Source organism: Prionailurus viverrinus, chromosome D4 (genome assembly GCF_022837055.1).
Source record: "Prionailurus viverrinus isolate Anna chromosome D4, UM_Priviv_1.0, whole genome shotgun sequence".
Classification (NCBI taxonomy): domain Eukaryota; kingdom Metazoa; phylum Chordata; class Mammalia; order Carnivora; family Felidae; genus Prionailurus; species Prionailurus viverrinus.
In genome coordinates, this window is record NC_062573.1 from 14,611,480 (window position 1) to 14,636,878 (window position 25,399).

General features: G+C 40.0%; 1 protein-coding gene and 1 non-coding gene across 2 annotated transcripts; one reads left to right on the forward strand and one right to left on the reverse strand.

Moving 5' to 3' along the window:
* Window positions 1–6: 6 nt before the first annotated feature.
* On the forward strand, window positions 7–21,403 carry LOC125150512 (zinc finger protein OZF-like). The gene is given in 6 exon segments (XM_047830483.1): window positions 7–159; window positions 1,903–1,985; window positions 2,174–2,218; window positions 8,176–8,326; window positions 17,274–17,363; window positions 19,592–21,403. Coding segments are annotated over 5 exon segments (1,596 nt in total). The 5' UTR covers window positions 7–159; window positions 1,903–1,925; the 3' UTR covers window positions 20,842–21,403.
* Window positions 14,973–15,079, reverse strand: LOC125151082 (U6 spliceosomal RNA). The gene has a single exon (XR_007146629.1). It is a non-coding gene; the product is annotated as a U6 spliceosomal RNA (small nuclear RNA).
* Window positions 21,404–25,399: the final 3,996 nt, after the last annotated feature.

Genomic DNA, 25,399 nt, shown 5'->3' on the forward strand with positions numbered 1-25,399 from the left:
CTCACGGTGGGAGGGGGTGGCCTTGTCGGTCAGCTGAGGTCCCCGCAGGAGAGGCTGGGAGTTGAGGGGTCCGGTTCACAGAAAACGAGGTTTCAGTCACTGGCTGCGGTATTGGGAGCAAGGGCATCATGTTTGATCAGCGATTGAGCATCTCTAGCGGTCCGTAATTTTCGGTCTTTGGTTAGTAATTAAGCGGGCCTGCCCCAAATCACGATTGCCGCCCGGTATAGGTTGGTATTTAGTGATGCTGCTGGTAGTAGTGGACTCTGAGGAGGGTCAGCGACTGATTGGGAATTTGTGGGACTAGTGATGGAGCGTGTCTTTGTGATTCTGAGTCCTTCGGGTTGGGGTCACATAGAAATCAATGATTGGGCCCTGAAGACAGATATCCGTCTTTAGGGTTATGTTAGGTCAATGTGTGGGGGGCTGTATTGGGCAGCTGTTAGGAGCCTGTGTGATAGCTTAGGGAGCAGATGGTTTGCGACTAGTGATTGGGGCTCCAGCCCTGAATTGTAACGGTTTGCATTCAGGCTGCATTCCACACGCGTATTGTGCTGGGTTTTCTTGAATGGGTTTATGCCTGTAAGGATGTGAGGGTCAGGGAGAGTTCCCATCCTTCCCCCAAAGGTTTTGTTTCCACTCTTGGATCTATCTGGTCAATAGACTTGAGGCAGTTTATATTCTCTGCTACTGTCTGGTAGCTAGCTAAGTACTTCAAGCCAAAGTCTCTCAAAAACCCTCTCTCAAAGCTCCTTTGCTTTCTCCCTGTCTTCTTTCAATGCATGTGCTCTCTCTGGACAGTTTCAACCACACTCATGGCATCACCTTCCACCTTGAAAGCCATGACTTGCCAATCTATAGCACCAGCCTAGACATTTCTAATAAGCTCCAGATTCACAGTAGCCAGCTGTCTCCTACACATCTCTGTGGGGTTCACTCACAGAACCTCAATCTTAACATGATAGAAATAGAATATATCTTCTTAGTTCTCCATAGTTCACCTGCTCATCCTACTATGTTCATCATCATGAAGAGTCACTCTTACTTCAGATGGCCATAGTAAAAATCCTGTAGACATCTAGTTTTCTCCCCAGCCTTCTTCTCCCCATGTCCAATCAATCTTCTGATCATGGTGATTTAGCCTCCCTGACATCTCTCCAGTTTGTCCTCCCCATTCCCACTGCTGTGGTCCTAGTTCAGACTGCATCTTCCCTTGCCCTAAATTTGTATCAGGAAGCCCTTGTAGCAGAGTGTTGCAAACTAAGGGAAAGTCAGAGGAAGGAATAGCTGATTCTATCCAGGAAAGGCTTTCTAGAGGAGGCCACATTTGAACTGAGCCTATACATTTGAAGTGGTCCTATAAGTCTATTGATGACAGTGACTGTTACAGCTTATTAAATGTATCAAGCTAGTGAATTGTGCCCTTTAGGACTTCATTGATAAGAGTTTGGGTTAAGAGGTCAGTAGGACAATAGCTGCTAAAAATAACAATCTTTTTTTTTTTAATTTAAAAAGTAGCCGTTTATTTTAGAAAAACTGGAAAATGAAAATGCTAAATACAAGTCAATAGAAATCACTTTTAATCCTACCACCAAAGGTAACCATAACATTTTGATGTATGTCCTTTCAGACATATTTTTGTTCCTTTCAAATATATTTATTTTCAGTATATATATTGTTTTATAACCTATTTTTCTTCCTTTGTAATACAACAAGAACATTTTTCCAAGTCTGTAAATTCTTCTCTAAGATACTTTAATGATTGTCTGGTATTCTGTCCTTCCATAACTGATTTAACCAGTCCCTATTTTTGAACATCTAGGTAGTGATAAAGCAGCATTGTGATGAATATCCTTGCATATATATCTTTATGTGTGTCCTTGCTTTTTTTTTTTTTTTTAGGATAAATATCTAATTATAGATTTATGGGACCAAAGGAGGAGGAGAAACTTTTCAAATGTATAAAGGAATACACATTCACAAAGGTAAAACATACCATGACCTGACCTTTTCAGAACTGTAAGTTAATAAGTTGATGTTATCACAGCATAATCTTTTGTGGTCTCTCTGAAAGACACTTTTGAAAGGGGCAGGAATTCACAGGTCAGGCCCAGACTCTTAAGGTGGTCTTCTTTTTATCCCCTCCCTGCTCATCCCAGCTCTGTCTTTACAGATATCTGTGCCTTCTGAAGAGCAACAGAAAATGACCAAGTCTCAGGTAAGTGAGTTATTTATACCCCATTTTGTTTTCCATTGTATTTGAGGCAGTTTAAAAGAATTAATTCAATTAAATGAAAAAAATGTAAATAGAAATCAGGGAAAATAAAACAGAAGGTCTAGACCAAGGAAATGCGAAATATAGTGATACAAGTTCATAGTTTTTCATAGTTCATTAAAGTTGAGCATATCATCTGCAAAGATATGATTTCCATTACACATTATGATATTTTCTTGAGGGAATGAAAGCATTTTTGTCATTTAGGTTTAAAGTTATTCTCTTGATGGGTCTGCATACATATGATGTAGTAGGCAGTATCCTTAACACTTAACCAACCCTTGATAAATTCTGTAGGAGGCTTCTCCATAGCTATTTCTTAAACCGTCGCTCAAAATAACAATAGGGCATAATAACAAGGCGTAGTCCAATTTGAAGGCAGTAAAATCATGGGACCCAAGTACATAGCTGCTAAAAAATTTACCTTGATTCACAAATTAAAGGTTGTAAAATTGGCCCAAGGAATTAACATTATTAAAGATCATAATAGTATCAATTTTAATTTGCAGTTTTTAACCAATAAATAATCAAATATTTTTCCTTTAAAACGCAATAGGTTGAGACCCTCAAAGTGTATATCAAGTGAGTATGCCTCGTGGATAGTGGAAATCAAGTGAATTTGCTCGTTTCTGTTGGTTTATTGCTCAGCTAAACACTGCTAGCAAACATCTTAATGGTTATGATTGTCATATGGTTTTAAATGTTTTTATTTGAAGGCGTATATTATTGAATTTTTATCTGTAATGTTCCATTGGTTATACCCACCATGTAGCACACAGTTGGAGTGAGTATAGTTGTCTTCGAAGTGGGGAGCATCCATTCCTAGAAGATGGGCAAGATGATGCACTGGGGTATGGGGAGAAAAGAGAATTACGTACATATATTCTTAATGTCATAATATCTCAGTGTTGAAGTGTTTGTATATAATTTATGGGGTTTTTTTTTTGAAAAAGGTATGTATTATTGATGTACGTGCTTGTTTTTTAACTGAAAAATATCAAGAGTCACCTCACTAGAACAAAAGACACTCCTATCACCCAAGAAATTCCGAGGATTTTAGGAGCCCTGTGTCAAGAACCAGAGTCAAAGACCAAATACTAGAACAAAAGATGCTTATCACACCTTTATTGCTTAGGAAATTACAAAAGTTTTAGGAATTCTGACTAGGAGCCAGGGATGAAGACCAAAATATATATTTCTTATTGTATCACAGTATCCAGTGTCTGATTTTAAAAGTCTGGGGACTACTGGGTTATGTACCTGTACTTCTGCACCCAATTCTAATGTGTGGGGGTTCTTTCCTATACCACCGAGCAATCTTCTGACACCAGCTCTTTGTCCTACAATTCAGCTCAATTTTGACACTACCTGATGAAGTTTGGGGGTGATGGTGGGGTGGTCTGGAGCCAACGGCCAAGAAAGAATTCTTGAAGATGTCTTTGGTGCAAAAAGGCGATCTTATCAAAGCATGGGAACAGGGCCTGTGGGTAGAAAGAGCTGCACTGGGGTCATGACGGGTAACTCATTATATGCCCTCAGGTTGGGAGAGGATCAGGGTAGAGTAAGTCTCTAAGGAATTTTGGAAGCAAGGTTCCAGGACCTTGAGGGGCTAGCTGTTGCTAGGGAAGTGCCATTTATTACTGTTTAATAAAACCACAGTCGTGAGAACCTTCCGATATATATCAGGGGGCCATAAGCTTGGAGTATGATTGCCAGCATATATCTTGGGGCAGTTGAGATAAAGGAAGTAGACTTACAGGATCCTCGAGGTTGGGATAATGTTAAGCTAATGTTCTCTTTTGCCCCCAGCAAAGGGTCATCCTTGAGGCAGCTGAGCTTCTAGAGGGAGGTCACTCTGCTAATCTCAAGGACTTGTCAGTGGGCTATAGGCAGTAAGCGAATTTTTCATTTGCCACATTACCATGGCAAGCACTTAAACCCCTTTCCTTTGTTCTTTGTTCTTGGGTAGCTAGCAGTGTCCAAGAATATCACACATATTCCGCTGGGTGGGAGGGATGGTGTGCCAGCCTGTATTTTGCCCCCAGCTTGCCGCATGCTCCCTCATCACTACCCACCTAGAGGTAGTATCAGATACTATAGGTCAAGGGCTCCCACAAGACTGCCCTTCACTTCAGATTCTGATCGGTAGAGAAAAATCTGTTATAGGATGGCCGACAGGACTGATAGAAAAATTCCAGTCCCCGACCAAAGGTCCCCTTCCAGGTTCTTCTTCCTACTCTGCTTGCCGCACACATGCACCAGATTAGTACTAATGTGGAATGTGGAAGTAACAGACTATAAATTGTTCCCGCCTGTTCACTCAGGGCTCAGACCTCTGGAGAGTGATCTCCTGTAGCGTGTTGGTGTGAAATAAACCTCCTGCCTTCCAAGATCTCTGAGTGCCATTTGGTTCTTCTGCTGGGTGATCCAGACCAGGTTCCATTACACGGTCACTAGTCTTAAGTTGTTACCTCTGCTTCTGACTGACTAGCTATAAACAGAGGTTCCCACAACCCCCTCCTTTGGTTTTATTAATTTGCTAGAGTGGCTCATAATGAGGACTCAGAAAACCAATTTACCCACTAGATTGCCAGTTTATTACAAAGGATATTAAAGGATACAAATCAACAGTCAGATGAAGACATATATAAGACAGGGTCCTGAACAAAGGAGAATGGAGTTCAAGGCCTGGAACCTGGCACATGGCATGTGGAAGCATTCTGGTTTATGAACTTGGAGGTTCTCTGAATTCTCTCCACTTGGGTCTTTGTGGAGGCTTTGTTATATGGGCATGATTGATTAAATCATTGGCCATTGGTGATCCATTGAACCTCCCAACTCCACCTCCCTCTCCAAAAATCAGGAGTAGGACTGGAAGTTTCAATTCTCTATTCTTGGTTGGCTCCCCTGGTGACCAGCCACCCTCTCCTTAGGTGCCCACCCCCCCCCCCAAGCCATCTCATTAACATAATAAGAGAACTTTATCGCTTTCAGCACAGGAAATTCCAAGGGTTTTAATTTTTTTTATGTTTATTTTTGAGAGAGAGGGAGACACAGAATCCAAAGAAGGCTCCAGGCTCTGAGCTGTCAGCACAGAGCCTGACTCGGGGCTCGAACCCACGAACCATGAGACCATGGTTAGCCGAAGTCGGATGCTTAACCACCGGCGTAGCCACCCAGGCACCCCTCCAAGGGTTTTAGGAGCTCTATGCTAGGAACTACAAAGACCAAATATAAATTTATGATAAATCACATTATCACTGTACTTTTGGTACTGTAACCGAACTAACATGAGTTTGCTCCTTGGTGAGTCAGAGATAGAAACTACACCAGGTAGAGTTATTGCACAAAGGAAACTTTTATTTGCAGTAAATAAGGAGATCCCAGGGAATAACTTCCAAAGCTGTGACACCCTGAGCAGGGGTGTGTGGGCTCTTTTTATTTAGGGTTTAGGATGAATATTCAGAAAGTGGAGCTTTGCCATTGCATGTAAAGGCAGGCAGAAGTTTGTAGAGGCGTACTTAGAAAACATGCCTATGCATGCATCATATGTTAACCTTGAGGAAGCTTGTGCTTCTTTTAGGGCAGACACTTTAACATTATAGTGGAGAAGTCAGACAAGGGTAAGGGGCTGTGGGCAAGCTCTGAGAGCCAGTAAAAACTGGATGGGGTCTTGGGTTCCTTACCTTGGGTAAGAAATTCAGGGCCTTGCTTACTTTTGAAACAGCACTGGGAGTTTTACCATTGATTTACGGTTAGGCTGTTTCCTAGCCTGGAAGAGACTGTTAGTTTTCTGCATTCCCTTGTTCCCTTAAAATCCTTAACTACTGAGGTTTTTGCATTTAATTCTAACCTTAGGAAGCTCTGCAAGAAATGTGCACAGGCAAGTAGAACCCAGAGGGCGTAGATCGAGGGAAAACAGTTGGGGGCCTAAAATGACTTCTCACAGAAGCTCTGTCTTGTCTTTCTTCTTCTGGGGACTTTTAACTCCTTCTGCTTCCAGTACCAGTGTTATCTCCTCATTTCCGGACATTGTTTTCCTCTATCCCATCTCAACCATCTTCCATAGTCCTATTCTAGATATATAATCACCAATAACTGTACCTCCAAGCATTTCATTCTGGCCATTATTTCTGTTTCTGGTTTGTTTACGGTAGTACCTTGACTCCAGTAATTCTCCACTTCCATCCAAAGCTCCGATCCATTGATCCTCCACTTTTTCAGTGTCCTTTACACCCCACTCCCTACTTCTTACTTCTCGCTTTTCTCAGCTTGAATTCCATGCCTCATGGTTTTTATCTGAGCCACCGTCATCCCACTGAAATCTAATTGCCTAGTCATTATTGCCACTTGGCCAGATCTACAAGATCTATTATAATAGGCTATCTCAAAGTTAATTTGGACCAATAGAATTTTTATGGTAAAATGCATATAACATAAAATTTGCCATTTTAATCATTTTTAAGTGTGCAATTCAGTAGTATTAATTATGTTCACAATGTGTGAATCCATCACCACTATTTCCAAAACTTTTTCGTCACTCCAAACAGAAACTCTGTACCCATTGAGCGATAACTCACTTTTCTACCTTACCCCCACAGCCCTCGGTCACCTCAAAACTACTTCTGGCTCTGTGAGTTTGCTTATTCTAGATATTTCATATAATTGGAGAGAGGGGAGACACAGAATCCGAAGCAGGCTCCAGGCTCTGAGCTGTCAGCACAGAGCCTGACATGAGGCTTCAACTCCCATGAGATCATGACCTGAGCCAAAGTCAGGTGCTTAGCCGACTGAGCCACCCAGGCACCCCTGTTCTCTAGAGCATTTTAAAGCAAATCCCATGTATGGCATTTCATCAGTATATACTTGTTTTACAGATTTTTGTTGTCTTCACTTTATGAACTGATACTGGTTTTCCCTATAGTGGTTTCCTTTTAAAATCATGAATTTAAAGATTTTTTTTTCAACGTTTTATTTATTTTTGGGACAGAGAGAGACAGAGCATGAACGGGGGAGGGGCAGAGAGAGAGGGAGACACAGAATCGGAAACAGGCTCCAGGCTCTGAGCCATCAGCCCAGAGCCTGACGCGGGGCTCGAACTCACGGACCGCGAGATCGTGACCTGGCTGAAGTCGGATGCTTAACCGACTGCGCCACCCAGGCGCCCCTAAAATCATGAATTTAAGTCAAAAAGTTGAATTGAAACTCTTAAGTCAGTAATAGTGCAAGTGACATGCAGATATGTAAAAATTGTGAAAGCATATGAATAAATGATTTCTGAGAGCATTATTTTGAAGTACTTAAAATTCTGTGAGTTTGCCATGTTCTTTTTCATGTCACCATAGCTTTTTTCATACTCCTTTCTCCATCTAGAATGATATTTCTTCCTCTTCCATATCTTACTGGAGTTTACGCCATTCGTTTTTTACATTTCAAAAAAGTTATTTTATCTTTACTTTTTTTTAAATTATTTTTACATTTTTCATTATTCATTTTGCCTAACTACATCTTCTACAAAGCCCAACTCAACCTCCCAAAATAGAATCATTCTTTCTTTCCTATTTGTATTATAACTTATTTAACACCCTGTAGCTTTTATATATTTACTTGTTTGCCTCCATCTACTAGTCTGTAAACTTCCTGTCTTTTGTTCATACTAGTATTCTGAGCACCAAATAATGCTGGCTGTGTGGTTGCCTAATAAGTGCTTATTGATGGAAAGAGAGGATGAATGATTCTCCATAGTAAAGGTTTCCTAATAGGTGTTCTGCTTCTCCCACATAGTAAAACTGGCCTCATAGTATAAACATCTTTAATTTATTAAGATGGACTCTGCATGATTAAAACAGCAGTGACTCCTGGTACATGCTTTACATATCACATAGCGTTTTTCACTTTAGATTGAACAGGAACGTCCTGTACAGAGATTTGTGTCATTCAAGGATGTGACTGTGGACTTCACTTGGGAGGAGTGGCAGCAGCTGGATTCTGCTCAAAGAAACCTGTACAGGGATGTGATGCTGGAGAACTATAGCAACCTTGTCTCAGTGGGTAAGTGTCATAGACTCTGAGTCTAAAGTTCTTTCTTGGCCAGCAAGAAAGCAGAGACAGGATTAAAATATGAGAGATGGCTAATGTCCGGGAAAAGACAAGAGCCCCAAATAAGGGACCTTGCTGCATATGTATTAAGATCAGAAGGCTTACAAATGTGATGGGCATGCATGAAGAGACAATGAATCTGTGAACATTAACTCATGGGCATGAGGGAAAGGGGGTTTTGAAGATATACGGTGTTTGGGGGTTTGGCTCAATATAAAACAAAATCCTGGCACCAGGCAGATGGGCAGATGGTTAACAGCAGACAGGAGGCGCTGTGTCTGTTTATCCTAGCTAGCCCAGGGGATAAGACAGATAGAGCACTTCAGGGTTAACAAGGCACCTTTCTTTTGTGAATCAGCTCCCTTCTGGGCAGCATCACTTGCAGCACAGCAGTCTATAGCCCTATTTACCTGTTTACCTAATTTGGTCCTTCCTGTGAAAGCAGCTTTCTGCCATAGTACTAAATTGGGGGTGCTTTTTCCCTGAATACCTAATCTTGCTTACCTCATATACCTTTGTAGAGGGGGTTTTTGCCCCCCTTTCTATTCTGGGGGCATTCCCCCCCCCCGTTTTGTTCTGGGGGCCTAATCTTGTTTACCCAAGCTTGGGTGTGAGCATCCCATGGCTTTGTAATTCTTTATGCCTTGTTAGCCCATCAGTACAGGCTCAGGGAATTCCTAAGCTTATTCCTCACAGGTAAGGACATCACTCAGAGGATACCAGGGACTAATTACCTATTGCTATGTAACAATCACTTCAAAACTTAGTAGCTTAAAACAAACAATTTTTACTAACAATTTCTGTAGGTCAGGAATTTGGAAGGGCTTAGCTGGGTGGTTCTGGCATGTGGTCCGCTATGGTTGTAATCAGATATTAGCAGGGACTGCAGTCATCTGAAGGCTTGACTGACAGAGTAGGATCCATTTCTTTTCTTTACTTTTTTTTTTTAAAGAAGTTGCAATTTATTTATTTTTAATTAAAAAAATCGTTTATGTTTGTTTGTTTATTTTTTTAAATATGAAATTTATTGTCAAATTGGTTTCCATATAACACCCAGTGCTCATCCCAACAGGTGCCCTCCTCAGTGCCCATCACCCACCCTCCCCTCCCTTCTACCCCCCATCAACTCTCAGTTTGTTCTCAGTTTTCAAGAGTCTCTTATGTTTTGGCTCCCTCCCTCTCTAACCTTTTTTTTTTTTTTTTTTTTTTTATGCCTTCCCCTCCCTCATGGTCTTCTGTTAAGTTTCTCAGGATCCACATAAGAGTGAAAACATATGGTATCTGTCTTTCTCTGTATGACTTATTTCACTTAGCATAACACTCTCCAGTTCCATCCACGTTGCTACAAAGGGCCATATTTCATTCTTTCTCATTGCCACGTAGTACTCCATTGTGTATATAAACCACAATTTCTTTATCCATTCATCAGTTGATGGACATTTAGGCTCTTTCCATAATTTGGCTATTATTGAAAGTGCTGCTATAAACATTGGGGGTACAAGTGCCCCTATGCATCAGCACTCCTGTATCCCTAGGGTAAATTCCTAGCAGTGCTATTGTTGGGTCATAGGGTAGGTCTATTTTTAATTTTTTGAGGAACCTCCACACTTTTCCAGAGCGGCTGCACCAGTTTGCATTCCCACCAACAGTGCAAGAGGGTTCCCGTTTCTCCACAACCTCTCCAGCATCTATAGTCTCCTGATTTGTTCATTTTGGCCACTCTGACTGGCTTGAGGTGATATCTGAGTGTAGTTTTGATTTGTATTTCCTTGATGAGGAGCGACGTTGAGCATCTTTTCATGTGCCTGTTGGCCATCCGGATGTCTTCTTTAGAGAAGTGTCTATTCATGTTTTCTGCCCATTTCTTCACTGGATTGTTTGTTTTTCAGGTGTGGAGTTTGGTGAGCTCTTTATAGATTTTGGATACTAGCCCTTTGTCTGATATGTCATTTGCAAATATCTTTTCCCATTCCGTTGGTTGCCTTTTAGTTTTGTTGATTGTTTCCTTTTCATTGCAGAAGCTTTTTGTCTTCATGAGGTCCCAATAGTTCATTTTTGCTTTTAATTCCCTTGCCTTTGGGGATGTGTCAAGTAAGAAATTGCTGCTTCTGAGGTCAGAGAGGTCTTTTCCTACTTTCTGCTCTAGGGTTTTGATGGTTTCCTGTCTCACATTCAGGTCCTTTATCCATTTTGAGTTTATTTTTGTGAATGGTGTGAGAAAGTGGTCTAGTTTCAATCTTCTGCATGTTGCTGTCCAGTTCTCCCAGCACCATTTGTTAAAGAGACTGTCTTTTTTCCATTGGATGTTCTTTCCTGCTTTGTCAAAGATTAGTTGGCCATACGTTTGTGGGTCTAGTTCTGGGGTTTCTATTCTATTCCATTGGTCTATGTGTCTGTTTTTGTGCCAATACCATGCTGTCTTGATGATTACAGCTTTGTAGTAGAGGCTAAAGTCTGGGATTGTGATGCCTCCCGCTTTGGTCTTCTTCACTACCACTTTGGCTATTCGGGGTCTTTTGTGGTTCCATACAAATTTTAGGATTGCTTGTTCTAGCTTCAAGAAGAAAGCTGATGCAATTTTGATTGGGATTGCATTGAATGTGTATGTAGATTGCTTTGGGTAGTATTGACATTTTAACAATATTTATTCTTCCAGTCTATGAGCATGGAATGTTTTTCCATTTCTTTATATCTTCTTCAATTTCCTTCATAAGCTTTCTATAGTTTTCAGCATACATATCTTTTACATCTTTGGTTAGGTTTATTCCTAGGTATTTTATGCTTCTTGGTGCAATTGTGAATGGGATCAGTTTCTGTATTTGTCTTTCTGTTGATTCATTATTAGTGTATAAGAATGCGGCTGATTTCTGTACATTGGTTTTGTATCCTGCGACTTTGCTGAATTCATGTATCAGTTCTAGCAGACTTTTGGTGGAGTCTATCAGGTTTTGCATGTATAAGATCATGTCATCTGCAAAACTGAAATGCAGCTGATTTCTTTGCCAATTTCTTTCTGACTTTCTTTGCCAATTTTGATGCCTTGATTTCCTTTTGTTGTCTGATAGCTGATAATAGCACTTCCAACACTGTTAAACAACAGCGGTGAGAGTGGACATCCCTGTCGTGTTCCTGATCTCAGGCGGAAAACTCTCAGTTTTTCCCCATTGACGATGATATTAGCTGTGGGCTTTTCATAAATGGCTTTTATGATGTTTAAGTATGTTCCTTCTATCCCGACTTTCTCAAGGGTTTTTATTAAGAAAGGATGCTGAATTTTGTCAAATGCTTTTTCTGCATCGATTGACAAGATCATATGGCTCTTATCTTTTCTTTTATTAATGGGATGTATCACATTGATTGATTTGTGAATGTTGAAGCAGCCCTGCATCCCAGGAATGAATCCCATTTGATCATGGTGAATAGTTCTTTTTATATGCTGTTGAATTCGATTTGTAGTGTCTTATTGAGAATTTTTGCATCCATATTCATCAGGGATATTGGCCTGTGGTTCTCTTTTTTTGCTGGGTCTCTGTCTGGTTTAGGAATCAAAGTAATTCTGGCTTCATAGAATGAGTCTGGAAGTTTTTCTTCCCTTTCTATTTTTTGGAACAGCTTGAGAAGGATAGGTATTATCTCTGCTTTAAATGTCTGGTGGAACTCCCCTGGGAAGCCATCTGGTCCTGGACTCTTATTTGTTGGGAGATTTTTGATTCAATTTCTTTGCTGGTTATGGGTCTGTTCAAGTTTTCTATTTCTTCCTGTTTGAGTTTTGGAAGTGTGTGGGTGCTTAGGAATTTGTCCATTTCTTCCAGGTTGTCCAGTTTGTTGGCATATAATTTTTCATAGTATTCCCTGATAATTGCTTGTGTTTCTGAGGGATTGGTTGTGATAATTCCATTTTCATTCATGATTTTATCTATTTGAGTCATCTCCCTTTTTTTTTTTTTTGAGAAGGCTGGCTAGAGGTTTGTCAATTTTGTTTATTTTTTCAAAAAAACCAACTCTTGGTTTCATTGCTCTGCTCTACAATTTTTTAAAATTCTATATTGTTTATTTCTGCTCTGATCTTTATTATATCTCTTCTTCTGCTGGGTTTAGGGTGTCTTTGCTGTTCTGCTTCTATTTCCTTTAGGTGTGCTGTTAGATTTTGTATTTGGGATTTTTCTTGTTTCCTGAGATAGGCCTGGATGGCAATGTATTTTCCTCTCAGGACTGCCTTCGCTGCATCCCAAAGCATTTGGATTGTTGTATTTTCATTTTAATTTGTTTCCATATATTTTTTAATTTCTTCTCTAATTGCCTGGTTGACCCATTCATTCTTTAGTAGGGTGTTCTTTAACCTCCATGCTTTTGGAGGTTTTCCAGACTTTTTCCTGTGGTTGATTTCAAGTTTCATAGCATTGTGGTCTGAAAGTGTGCATGGTGTGATCTCAATTCTTTTATACTTATGAAGGGCAGTTCTGTGACACAGTATGTGATCTTGGAGAATGTTCCATATGCACTCGAGAAGAAAGTATATTCTGTTGCTTTGGGATGCAGAGTTCTAAATATATCTGTCAAGTCCATCTGATCCAATGTATCATTCAGGGCCCTTGTTTCTTTAGTGATCCTGTATCTAGATGATCTATCCATTGTTGTAAGTGGAGTATTAAAGTCCCCTGCAATTACCACATTCTTATCAATAAGGTTGCTTATGTTTGTGATTGTTTTATGTATTTCGGGTCTTCCGTATTCGGTGCATAGACATTTATAATTGTTAGCTCTTCCTGATGGATAGACCCTGTAGTTATTATATAATGCCCTTCTTCATCTCTTGTTACAGCCTTTAATTTAAAGTCTAGTTTGTCTGATGTAAGTATGGCTACTCCAGCTTTCTTTTGACTTCCAGTAGCATGATAGATAGTTCTCCATCCCCTCACTTTCAATCTGAAGGTGTCCTCAGGTCTAAAATGGGTCTCTTGTAGACAGCAAATAGATGGGTCTTGGTTTTTTATCCATTCTGATACCCTATGTCTTTTGGTTGCAGCATTTAGTCCATTTACATTCAATGTTATTATTGAAAGATACAGGTTTAGAGTCACTGTGATGTCTGTAGGTATCATGCTTGTAGTGATGTCTCTGGTACTCTGTGGTCCTTGCAACATTTCATTCACAGAATCCCCCTTAAGATCTCTTATAAGGCTGGTTTAGTGGTGATGAATTCCTTCCGTTTTTTTTTTTTTGTTGTTTGGGAAGACCTTTAGCTCTCCTATTCTGAATGATAGACTTGCTGGATAAAGAATTCTTGGCTGCATATTTTTTTCTGTTGATCACATTGAAGATTTCCTGCCATTCCTTTCTGGCCTGCCAAGTTTCAGTAGATAAGTCTGCCACTAGACTTATCGGTCTCCCTTTACATGTTAGGGCACGTTTATCCCTCGCTGGTTTCAGAATTTTTTCTTTATCCTTGTATTTTGCCAGTTTCACTATGATATGTCATGCAGAAGATCGATTCAAGGTATGTCTGAAGGGAGTTCTCTGTTCCTCTTGGATTTCAATGCCTTTTTCCTTCCCCACATCAGGGTAGTTATCAGCTATGATTTGTTCAAGTACACCTTCAGCCTCTCTCTCTGTCTTCCTCCTCTGGAATTCCTATTATATGGATATTGTTCTGTTTGATTGCATCACTTAGTTCTCTAATTCTTCCCTCATACTCCTGGATTTTTTAATCTCTTTTTCTCAGCTTCCTCTTTTTCCAGACCTGATGTCTGTCCCCAGCCCACCGCTGGGGCCACAGTCAGACTGGTGTGTACCTTATCTTCCCCTCTCCCTGGGGCAGGACTCACTGTGGAGTGGTGTGGCCCCTGTCTGGGCTACTTTCACAATGCCAGGCTTGTGGTGCTGCTTTGATGGGATCTGATATATTAGCTGGGGTGGATCTGCAGAGTGCACAGGGGTGGGAGGGGTAGGCTTAGCTCGCTTTGCCATTGGTGGTCCCCTGTGGGAGGGGCCCTGCAGCACCAGGAGGAAGGCACATCTATTAGAGGGATGGATCCACAGAAGCACAGCATTGGGTGTTTGCGCGGTGCAAGCAAGTTCAGTGACGGGAACTGGTTCCCTTTGGGATTTCGGCTGGGGGATGGGAGAGGGAGATGGCACTGGCCAGTGCCTATGTTCCCTGCCAAGCTGAGCTCTGTCTTCCAGGGCTCGACACCGGTGTCCTCTCGCCCTCCCACTCTCCAAGCAGAGCTGTTGACTTATAACATTCCTGATGTTAAGTCCGCTGGCTGTCAGAACTCACGCAGTTCGGCCCCTCCACTTTTGCAAGTCAGACTCGGGGGCTCTGCCTTGCTGGGCGGGCTGCCCTTCCACTGCCCGGCTCCCTCCCACCAGTCCATGTAGCATGCACTGCCTCTCCGCCCTTCCTACCCTCTTCCATGGGCCTCTTGTCTACACTTGGCTCCAAAGAGTCCATTCTGCTAGTCTTATGGCTGTTTTCTGGGTTATTTAGGCAGAGATGAGTGGAATCTAAGTGATCAGCAGGACGAGGTGAGCTCAGCATCCTCCTACGCCGTCATCTTCCCCTTTCTACTATGTTTGTTCATTTTTTTTATTATTTTTTTTTATGGAATGCTTCACGAATTTGCATGTCATCCTTGCGCAGAGGCCATGCTAATCTTCTCTGTATCGTTCCAATTTTAGTATATGTGCTACCAAAGCGAGCACTATGTTTGTTTATTTTTTTAATTTTTTTTAAAAAATTTTTTTAACATTTATTTATTTTTGAGACAGAGAGAGACAGAGCATGAACGGGGGAGGGTCAGAGAGAGGGGGACACAGAATCTGAAACAGGGTCCAGGCTCTGAGCTATCAGCACAGAGCCTGATGCGGGGCTCGAACTCACGGACTGCAAGATCATGACCTGAGCCGAAGTCGGCCGCCCAACTGACTGAGCCACCCAGGCGCCCCTGTTTGTTTATTTTTAAAGGAGAGTGCAAGTGAGGCAAGGGCATAGAAAAGGGGACAGAGAGAGGGGGACATCAGGCTCACGCTGACAGCAGTGAGCCTGATGTGGGGCTCGAACTTGCGAACTGCAAGATCATGACCTGAGCTAAAGTCAAATGCTCAACCAATGGAGCCACCAGGGCGCCCCTGTAGGATCCAGTTTCTGAGATAACTCACTCACATGGCTGTTGACAGGAGCCTTTAGTTCCTTGCTGTCCATTGGCAAGAGATCTCAATTTCTCACCATGTGCACCCGTTTTTATGACATGGCAAACTTCCCCCAGATAGAGTGAGCTGAGAGAAAGCCAGGAGGAAGTCACAGTGCCTTTTATGACCAGGTCTCTGAAATCACATACCATCACCTCTACCTTCTTGTGTTTATTAGAAATGAGTTACTAAGTCCAGCCCATGTTTAAGGGGAGGAGAGAATCTCTTGAAGGGAAGAGTGCCAAAGAACTTATGAACATATTAAAACCACCAGAGTACCCAATTGCCTGCCTTTCCTTTCTTATTTACTGAAAACTGCTGGGTCTCTGAGTATTTAATGAGCTTCATTTCAAGCTATAAAAGTCTAAAGAATATTAATTTTGAGTACCAAATATTCCAGTGGACTTGGATGAAAAGAAAATGGGTGATGCATCCTGCTCATTCTTTGGAGGTTAAAGATGATGGGCTATGCCTACGTTCCTAGTTTTTATAAGATTAGTTGACATAGAACATATATAGTAAATAGCCCGAATCTTAAATGTACAGATTGATGCATTTTTTCCCTATGTTATTTAAACACTGCCCAGATCAATGTATAAAACATTTCAGGCACCCTAGCAAGCTCCCATGGACCCCTTGCCATTTATCTCCTCAACTTGTGATAACAACTTGTGGCTTTTATCACCATAGATTAGTTTTGTCTGTTCTTGAACTTCATCTAAGTGTAACCACACAGTATATAAGTTTTTATTGTCTGGCATCTTTCTTTTTTTTTTTTTTTTTTAATTTTTTAATGTTTATTTTTTATTTGTTTTTGAGAGAGAGAAAGAGAGAACATGAACCAGTGGGGGGAGGCAGAGAGAGAGGGAGACACAGAATCTGAAGCAGGTTCCAGGCGCTGAGCTGTGAGCACAGAGCCTGATGCAGGGCTTGAACATACAGACTGTGAGATCATGACCTGAGCTGAAGTTGGACGCTTAACCGACTGAGCCACCCGGGCGCCCCTGGCATCTTTGTTTAACATAGTATCTGTGAAATTCATCCATGTTGTTGCAATTGACAGTAGCTTGTTTCTCCTTACTGTTTCATCATACTCCATTCAGTGAGTTTAGAGTAATTCATCAACGTATCCATTCTACTGTTGGTAGTCATCTGGCTTGTTTCAGATTTGGGCCATTGAATAAAGCTGTATGGACATTCTTATATACACCTTCTAGTGGAAATAAACATTCTATTTCTATTGGGTATATATACAGGAGTGGAGTTTCTGAATCATGGCACATGTATATTTAGCTTTAGATGATACTACCAGGCAGTTTTCCATAGAGGTTATACCAGTTTATTTCCTACTAGCATTATGGCAGCTCCATCAACATTTGGTAATGTTGGCATTTTTTTAAAGTTTATTTATTTATTTTGAATGAGACAGAGTGCAAGCGGGGTAGGGGCAGAGAGAAGGAGAATTCCAAGCAGGCTCCACACAGTCAACATAGAGCCTGATGCCAGGCTCGAGAACTCAGGTAACTGTGAGATCGTGACCTGAGCCAAAATCAAGAGTCAGACGTTTAACTGACTAAGCCATCCAGACACCCCTGGTAATGTTAGTCTTTTTAATTTTGGCTATTCTGGTGCATATGTAGTGGGCTCGAGTTCTAGGATGGTTGGATGTCCACTAATGCCCAAGTTCTATATCCTTTCCCATAAACAGGGTATCAGTATCTGAAGTCAGATGTAGTCTTATTGAAGCAAGGAGAACCATGGATGGAGGGGGGAGAAATCTCAAATTGGGCCTATCCAGGTAAGTGAGAACCTGGTATATGGGAAACAGGGATGCAAGATTAGTATTGATTAGTGAGACATTTATCTTTGAAATATTTTTTAGGAAATCATTCTTTTAAGGCCATAGAGGTCTCAAAATGGCCGAAGACTGTTGGTGTGAGATAGTCAAATACCTAAATAACACTTCTACATAGCAAACACCCACGCAATCCATTTTCTTTGCTTAACTTTTACAGAGAGAGGTAACCCCCTTATCTGTTCTTTGTGTCTTATTTATGCCCATATCATTTAGGACATTCTTTTTTTTTTTTTTTTTTTTTTTTTCAACGTTTATTTATTTTTTTGGGACAGAGAGAGACAGAGCATGAACGGGGGAGGGGCAGAGAGAGAGGGAGACACAGAATCGGAAACAGGCTCCAGGCTCTGAGCCATCAGCCCAGAGCCTGACGCGGGGCTCGAACTCACAGACCACGAGATCGTGACCTGGCTGAAGTCAGACACTTAACCAACTGTGCCACCCAGGCGCCCCAGGACATTCTTAATTAGTTAACCTCTCTTTGGCTAACCTCTACAGCACCCTATTCTTCCAAAATGGGCTTATACTCTTCCCGTTACACATTTACCCAGACTTAGATATGCCCTCTATCAAAGTAACTTACCAAATGATATTCATATCCTTTTTAATTACCTTGTTTTATTCATCTTCCGTTTAGTGTCATATGTCTTGATATTATAATGTCCTGTTTTGTGTTTTTTCAGTTTTCAGATACTCCAGTAATATAAATATTCTTCCTTTGTCAGTCTTCTTTTTCTACTTTCTTTGTGACCATTTTCACTTGATTCTTTATGTCATTTTTATTATCTTGGTTGTTTTCCTATCTTTTTTCAGTGCTTCTTATTAAATTCTTCTTACCTCCCTGCCCACACCTTGTAATTTAATCTTTCATTTTCCCCCTGAGTTTAACCAATTCTTTTTCATCTCTCCATTTTTTTTTTGTTTGCTTCTTTGTTTTTTTAAATAAGTTCTGCTTCATAGTGGTTTTCCAGGTCCTCAGATGCTTGTTTGAATATATTCTGTTTGGAGTTCAGACAATATTTTCTTCTGGTTCATGGCTAGTTATTTTTGTGTTTTGCAGGGGACAGTTTCCTCTCGATATCTGCACAAATTTATTTCCTGATTTTCTGTAGTAGTTCTCTATGGACTGTACTTTTATTCTGTTCATTTTATTACATCACAGTGTTTTGGTAAGATTTCTAAATTTTATGGAGTTCTTTTCTGTTAGTATAGTAGGTCTTTTCCCCTCCTTCTTTTATTTTGGGATTGGAAAAGAGTTTTGGCTTTTCTGGTTTTGTGGTTTTCGTTGTCTTCCAGGACCCATATTTTCCTTTTCTTTCTTTCCTCATTACCACCACCCAGTTATGAGCAGGTATGTCTTCCTTGTTTTTTGCCTTCTTTCTCCCTCTGAAACTGTCTGTTTTTCTACCTCAGAACCGCCCCCTTTAAATAGACCCTGTCCTATTCCGTGCATTTTTATGTCATCTGCCTCTTTAAGATGCATATATGTGGAAATCCCTATCCTGTAGTTGTGCTCTAATATGCTTGGTTACTTATAAAATACTTATAACTGTTTTTATGTTTAGTGTGGATTTAATTTTTCTGCTGGTCACTTCTGCTCATTCTCAGTCCCCTTTGCTAGCATCCTTCCTTTGTCTTTCCTGAAATGATTTTTGGATCTGCCTCTGTTCTTCACCGAGCCTTGTGGTGCATTGGGGCTGGTGCCATGTGGGACTGTGACACTGAGTTCATCAACTCTTCTTTTTCCATTGCATCTTGCTAACTTTTTTTTTTATGCCTGTTTATTCTTCTATCTTTGAATTTTAAGCTTACCTTTATTTCAACGTTTATTTATTTTTGGGACAGAGAGAGAGCATGAACGGGGGAGGGGCAGAGAGAGAGGGAGACACAGAATCGGAAACAGGCTCCAGGCTCTGAGCCATCAGCCCAGAGCCTGACGCGGGGCTCGAACTCATGGACCGTGAGATCGTGACCTGGCTGAAGTCGGACGCTAAACCGACTGTGCCACCCAGGCGCCCCGAAGCTTACCTTTATTTCAAAACTGACTGTACTCATTATCAGATTTCTATCTATTTCTATTAAAACAAAGAATGCTATTTTTTGTTTTTGTGTTTTGTATTCTTCAAAGCTCAGGAGTGAAGTAAGATAACTTACACTTGGGCTTTTTTCAGACTTTGAAACTGGAATGAAAGAATTAACAACACAGAAGAGCATTTCTGAAGAAGTGGTACTCCATAACATGATTGTATACTCAACCTTTGGAGACTGGAAACTTGAAGATGAGATAAATCACCAGGAAAACCAGGACAATTTTTTGAACCAAGTTGCATTCATTAACAACAAGCCCCTGACTGAAGAGATAGATTGTGAATGTAACAGTGCACTGGGGAAAGGAATTCATCTGAACAGAACATCTAGTGAACGCAACAGAGCCTTCATGCAAAAGCCACACCTTTTTGCACAGCCGAAAATTCTAACCAGTGAGAAATTATATAAATGTGTTCAGTGTGGGAAAGCCTTCAGTGGAAAGTCGGGACTTATTGTACATCAGAGAATTCATACTGGAGAGAAACCATACAAATGTAATGAATGTGAAAAAGCCTTTATTCAGAAGTCACAACTCACTGTACATTAGAGAACTCATACAGGAGAGAAACCCTATGAATGTAATGAATGTGGGAAAGCATTCATCCAGAAGTCAAACCTCATTATTCATCAGAGGATTCACACAGGGGAAAAACCATATGAATGCAATAAATGTGGGAAAGCTTTCATTAAGAAATCAACACTTAGTGTTCATCAAAGAGCTCATACTGGGGAGAAACCATATGAATGTAGTGACTGTGGGAAAGCCTTCATCTGGCAGTCACAGCTCATTGTACATCAGAGAATTCATACTGGGGAGAAACCCCATGGATGTAATGAATGTGGAAAAGCCTTCAACAGGAAGTCAGAACTAAGTGTACATCACAGAATTCACACTGGGGAGAAACCCTTTGAGTGTAATGAATGTAAAAAAGCCTTCATTCAAAAGTCAGATCTCATTGTACATCAGAGAACTCACACTGGGGACAAAAGGTATCAATGCAATGATTGTGGGAAAGCCTTCATCCGGAGCTCACAGTTCATTGAACATCAGAGAATTCATACTGGGGAGAAACCCTATGAATGCAGTGAATGCAGAAAAGCTTTTATCCAGAAATCACAACTCATTGTGCATCAAAGAATCCATACTGGGATGAAGCCATATGAATGCATTGAGTGTGGAAAAGCCTTTAGTAAGAAGTCACACCTCACTGTGCATCATAGAATACATACTGGAGAAAAACCCTATGAATGTAGTAATTGTAGAAAAGCTTTCAGCAAGAAATCTACTCTCATTGTTCATCAGAGAATTCATATTGAACACAAATCCTTTTAATGGAATGAGAAAACTTTGATTCAGCAATCAAAGTTTCATCACACATCATAGAATTCATTAAGCCTAAAAATTCTATGAATGTACTAAACTTGAGAAGCCTTCAACAATAGCTCCCAAACTATTAAGCACCAAAAATAAATACCAAGAAACAACTTTGAGAAATCATGTTTCCAAAAAAAAAATTACATTGGACATCTTGGTTCAGGCCTAATACTAAAAGTTTTTTTTAAGTATGATAGAAAAATCTCAACCACATGTGATTGACTTGTTCACTGTGTAGTACAAATTTTTTAAATGAGTGAGTATAGTTGGCATTTGAGCAACATGGGTTAGGGGCACCATTGCCCTATGCAGTTGAAAATTCATGTTTAACTTAACTCTCCAAAAACTTAACTAATAAATGGCCTCCTACTATTGACTGGAAACCTTACTGGTAACATAACCATTGATTAACACGTTTTTATATTATATGTATTGTATATTGTATTCTTACAATTAAGTAAGCTATAAAAAAGAAAATGTTATTAAGAAGTCATAAGGGGGTGCCTATGGGTCTCAGTCAGTGGAGCATGCGACTCTTAATCTTGGGGTTGTGAGTTAGAGCCCCACATTAGATGTAGAGATTATTTAAAAATCTTTTTAAAAAGTCACAAGGAAGAGAAAATACATGTATAGTATTGTACTGTATTTATAAAAAAAATCCAAGGACCCTCATAGTTCAAACCTGTATTGTTGAAGGGCCACCTTCAAATTGATTAATCAGGACAACAAAGTGACAACTATGTGTGATTATCCTACAAATCATGTAGGAATGGCGTTCATAACCCAAATTATCTGTCATTTGGAAGTGGCTATGGATATTCATGCCTGCTTTACTTTCCACACTAAATGACACCATTTTCCCCACATCTTAAAAAATGTAAAAGGATACATTGTAACTAAATTACAACTAGCTCTTCCCCCCCATTCTTTCTTGATGTGTATGGAATTATGAGAAGATGAAACCAGTGTATTTATAAAGACATCAAAAGTTTGGTGTCTTTGATACTTTTATACTTTTGAAAATATTGCTTGATGTAAAGCATTCAAAAGTAATAAATACATCAAACAACAGACAAAGCAAGTAGTGGATGTAGACAATGTTGGCATACTCAACATATGACAAAAATTGTTCTACACAAAGGAATTCCTCCTGTTCATAGCCCTTTTTCAGCTCATGGTATTTACATGCGTACTTTTATGCATATCTTGAGATCTTTATATCCTTGTGATTATCAGAAGTGAATTTTTTAAAAGCCTTCTAGATTGGATATTTCTACCACACTTTCTGCTAAGTAATTTTACATGTACTTTCTCATGTAATCCTTTCAGCAAATGCATGAAACTGAGATTATCACCATTTTATAGGTGAGGCAAGCCTAGAGAAGTTTCTTGACCTGGCTAAACCCATGTGGCTAATAAGTGGAAGGTTGGGATTCAGATCAACCTCTTAGCCTCCACACAATTCTGTCCCACTGGAGACATGGAGGAGTTGGTGTCATGTCACTTCACCTCGACAGAATTTAAATGAACTTGACATAATATGGTATTCTGTATCCTGTCCCTACATTATGCTAAATAAATTAACAAGAAACATGCATTTTAAAAACTATTTATTTTGACAGAGAGAGATAGAGAGCAAGCAGGGGAGGGGCAGAGAGAGAATCCCAAGTCAGGTACAGAGCTTGACACGGGGCTCAAACCCACAAACCTTGAGATCATGACCTAAGTTGAAATCAAGAGTTAGACACTTAACTGACTGAGCCACCCAGTTGTTCCAAGAAACATGCATTTTGAAGGGACTATTAAATTGTAGTTTCTTATATGTAGAAGCTCTTGGAGATACATTTTGAGGGGTATCTATTTTGCTGCCCTATACGTTTTCTTGTGACCAGCCTGAACATAGAAATAATACTATTATTTTATAGTTTGTTTGCAAATTAAGTCTTTGTTTTGTTGAGTTGTCATTTTATCACAAATAACTTTTCTTAGAAATTCTATTATCCAAGGCATCCTTTCCTTTTAGTTTTTATTATTTTATTTTTTTTAAGTGTTTTATTTATCTTTGAGAGATAAAGCACACATGGGGAAGGGGCACAGACAGAAGGGGACAGAGGACCCGAAGCAGGCTCTGCACTGAGAGCAGTGAGCTCGATGCAGGGCTTGAGCTCACAAACCATGAGATCATGACCTGAGCTGAAGTAGGACGCTCAACCAGCTGAGCCACTCAGGCACCCTGGCATTCTTTCCTTTTAAAGAACAATAACTTCATATAAGTTGTAAATATTGTTGTCAAGTAATATTATGAAAAGAGAGGTTCATATCAAAAACCTTTCAGTCTTTCCTTAAAATGAAGGTGAAGCTGATATTGAGCTTGATCCTAAGTTTTTGTTTTGTTTTGTCAGAGAGAGAGAGAGAGAGAGAGAGTACATATGTGGAAGCTGGGTAGGAGCAGAGGAGGAAGGAGAATCTGAAGCAGGCTCCACAGCCAACACAGAGCCTGATGTGAGGCTCCATCTCATGACTGATATCATGACCTGAGCTGAAATCAAGAGTCGGATACTTAACCAACTGAGCCACCCAGGCTCCCTGATCCTAAATTTTTATCAAATATTTTTTCTTAGATTTTAAATTAAAAGTAATATTTTAAAATAGGAAGTGTCAATAATAGTCATGATTTTTACTGTAGATTTTAACTTTGCAATAATGGTTTTAAACTAATAAGTGAATTGCAGTCATGTAATTCTTTATTAGTCATTTTTTATTAGTCACTTTTGAAGATAAATACCAGGGGTGCCTGGGTGGTTCAGTTGGTTGAGTGTCCAATTTCGGCTCAGGTCATGATCTTCACAGTTTGTGAGTTCAAGCCCTGCATCAGGCTCTGTGCTGACAGCTCAGAGCCTGGAGCCTGCTTCGAATTCTGTCTCTCTCTCTCTCTCCCTCTCTGCTCCTCCCCCACTCATGCTCTCTCTCTCTCTCTCCTTCAAAAATTAAGTAAATAAATAAATAAATAAATAAAAGAATATTGAAGATAAATACTGAGTTGGGATGTAAATGTATGAAATTAATTTTCTAAACAAATACCAGGAACTAAAATATTCACATGTATCTTGCCCTTCAATGTTTGCATCTTGGAAACTATATGATAATGCCACTTCTGCAGTTATGCCAATAATTTATGGAATTCCTGTCTCTCAGAACTTCTCTCAGATCCAGCTTGCCTGTTAGGCCTCATATGGAACTATGTAGTGTTTTCAGAGACCCTTCATTCATTAGAATTCATTGTTTTTCTAGCCCTTATCCCTCCTCACTATCATCCCATTAATTCTGTATATGACTTCAGCAACAAGAAAGCTTGTGCCCCTTCTATAGGCATTTCGAGTCTCAGATCCTTAGAAGATTCAGTATCTCTATTTTCAATGTCTTGTCTTCTATTTAATGGTTTCCTTTACATAACTACCATCACCATGAGCATAAAATAGGTAGGAAATTCTTACCGTTTTTTTTTTAACTTTCCTCCTGTATTTTGACATCTGAGCCTATTGTATTCTCTTTAAATGGATACTTCATACTGCCTCCTTTCTACTTCAGTAGTATTACTAATAGGTATTTTTTGGGCACTATGAATTAGGTACTAGTGTCTTCAACAACTGGAATTTAAGGGATTACACAGGACACCACGATTCATACCCAGGGACTCTGAAACATTATACTGTACATAAACTCACAGATATTTCAGAGTTTCCAGGCAGAGTTAAAAGTTGAAACAAATGGGAGCACCTGGGTGGCTCAGTTGCTTAAGTGTCTGATTCTTGATTTTGGCTCAGGTCATGATCTGGAGTTGTAGGATCGGGACCCACATTAGGCTCCATGCAGAGCCCCCTTAAGATTCTCTCTCACTCTCCCTTTGCCCCTCTCTGCCACTTGAGCTCTCTCTCTCTCAAAAAAAAAAAATTAAACAAATGGAACTACTCTAGTAATGCTGAAAATATGGTTTAAAATGGTTTGCAAATTAAAGAATTGCAATGTTTACATGCTTGCTGTTGAGATTTACTTGAAGCTATGTATGCTGATGGTCACCCCAATGCTTAGATACTATGTTTATTTCAACTTCAAAATGTTGTCACAGTTGCACACTTCACAGTCGAATCTCCCGTATTTTAGACATTCTTAGAGTATAACAGATCAAAATGGTATTATGCAAGTGTGTGAGTGGGTATGGTTAGGATGGGAGGGAGGCACACCATGGGTTTTTTCTGAAAAGGTGGAGAAAATCAAATTTCCATTTGTTAGCCTAAGTAGAGATGAGTCACAAGAGAAAATTAAAAAAACGTTAAATGATATTGAAATGAAAATAAAATATATCAAAGTATTGGAAATGCCACTAAACCAGAGCTTGGAGTAAAATTTATAGTGTCAAATGTTTTACTAGAAAAGAAGAAATGTGTAAAATTAATTAGTCAAGCTTCCTTCTTATGAAGATATGAACAAATGAAACTCCAAATACTGTTAATTTTCC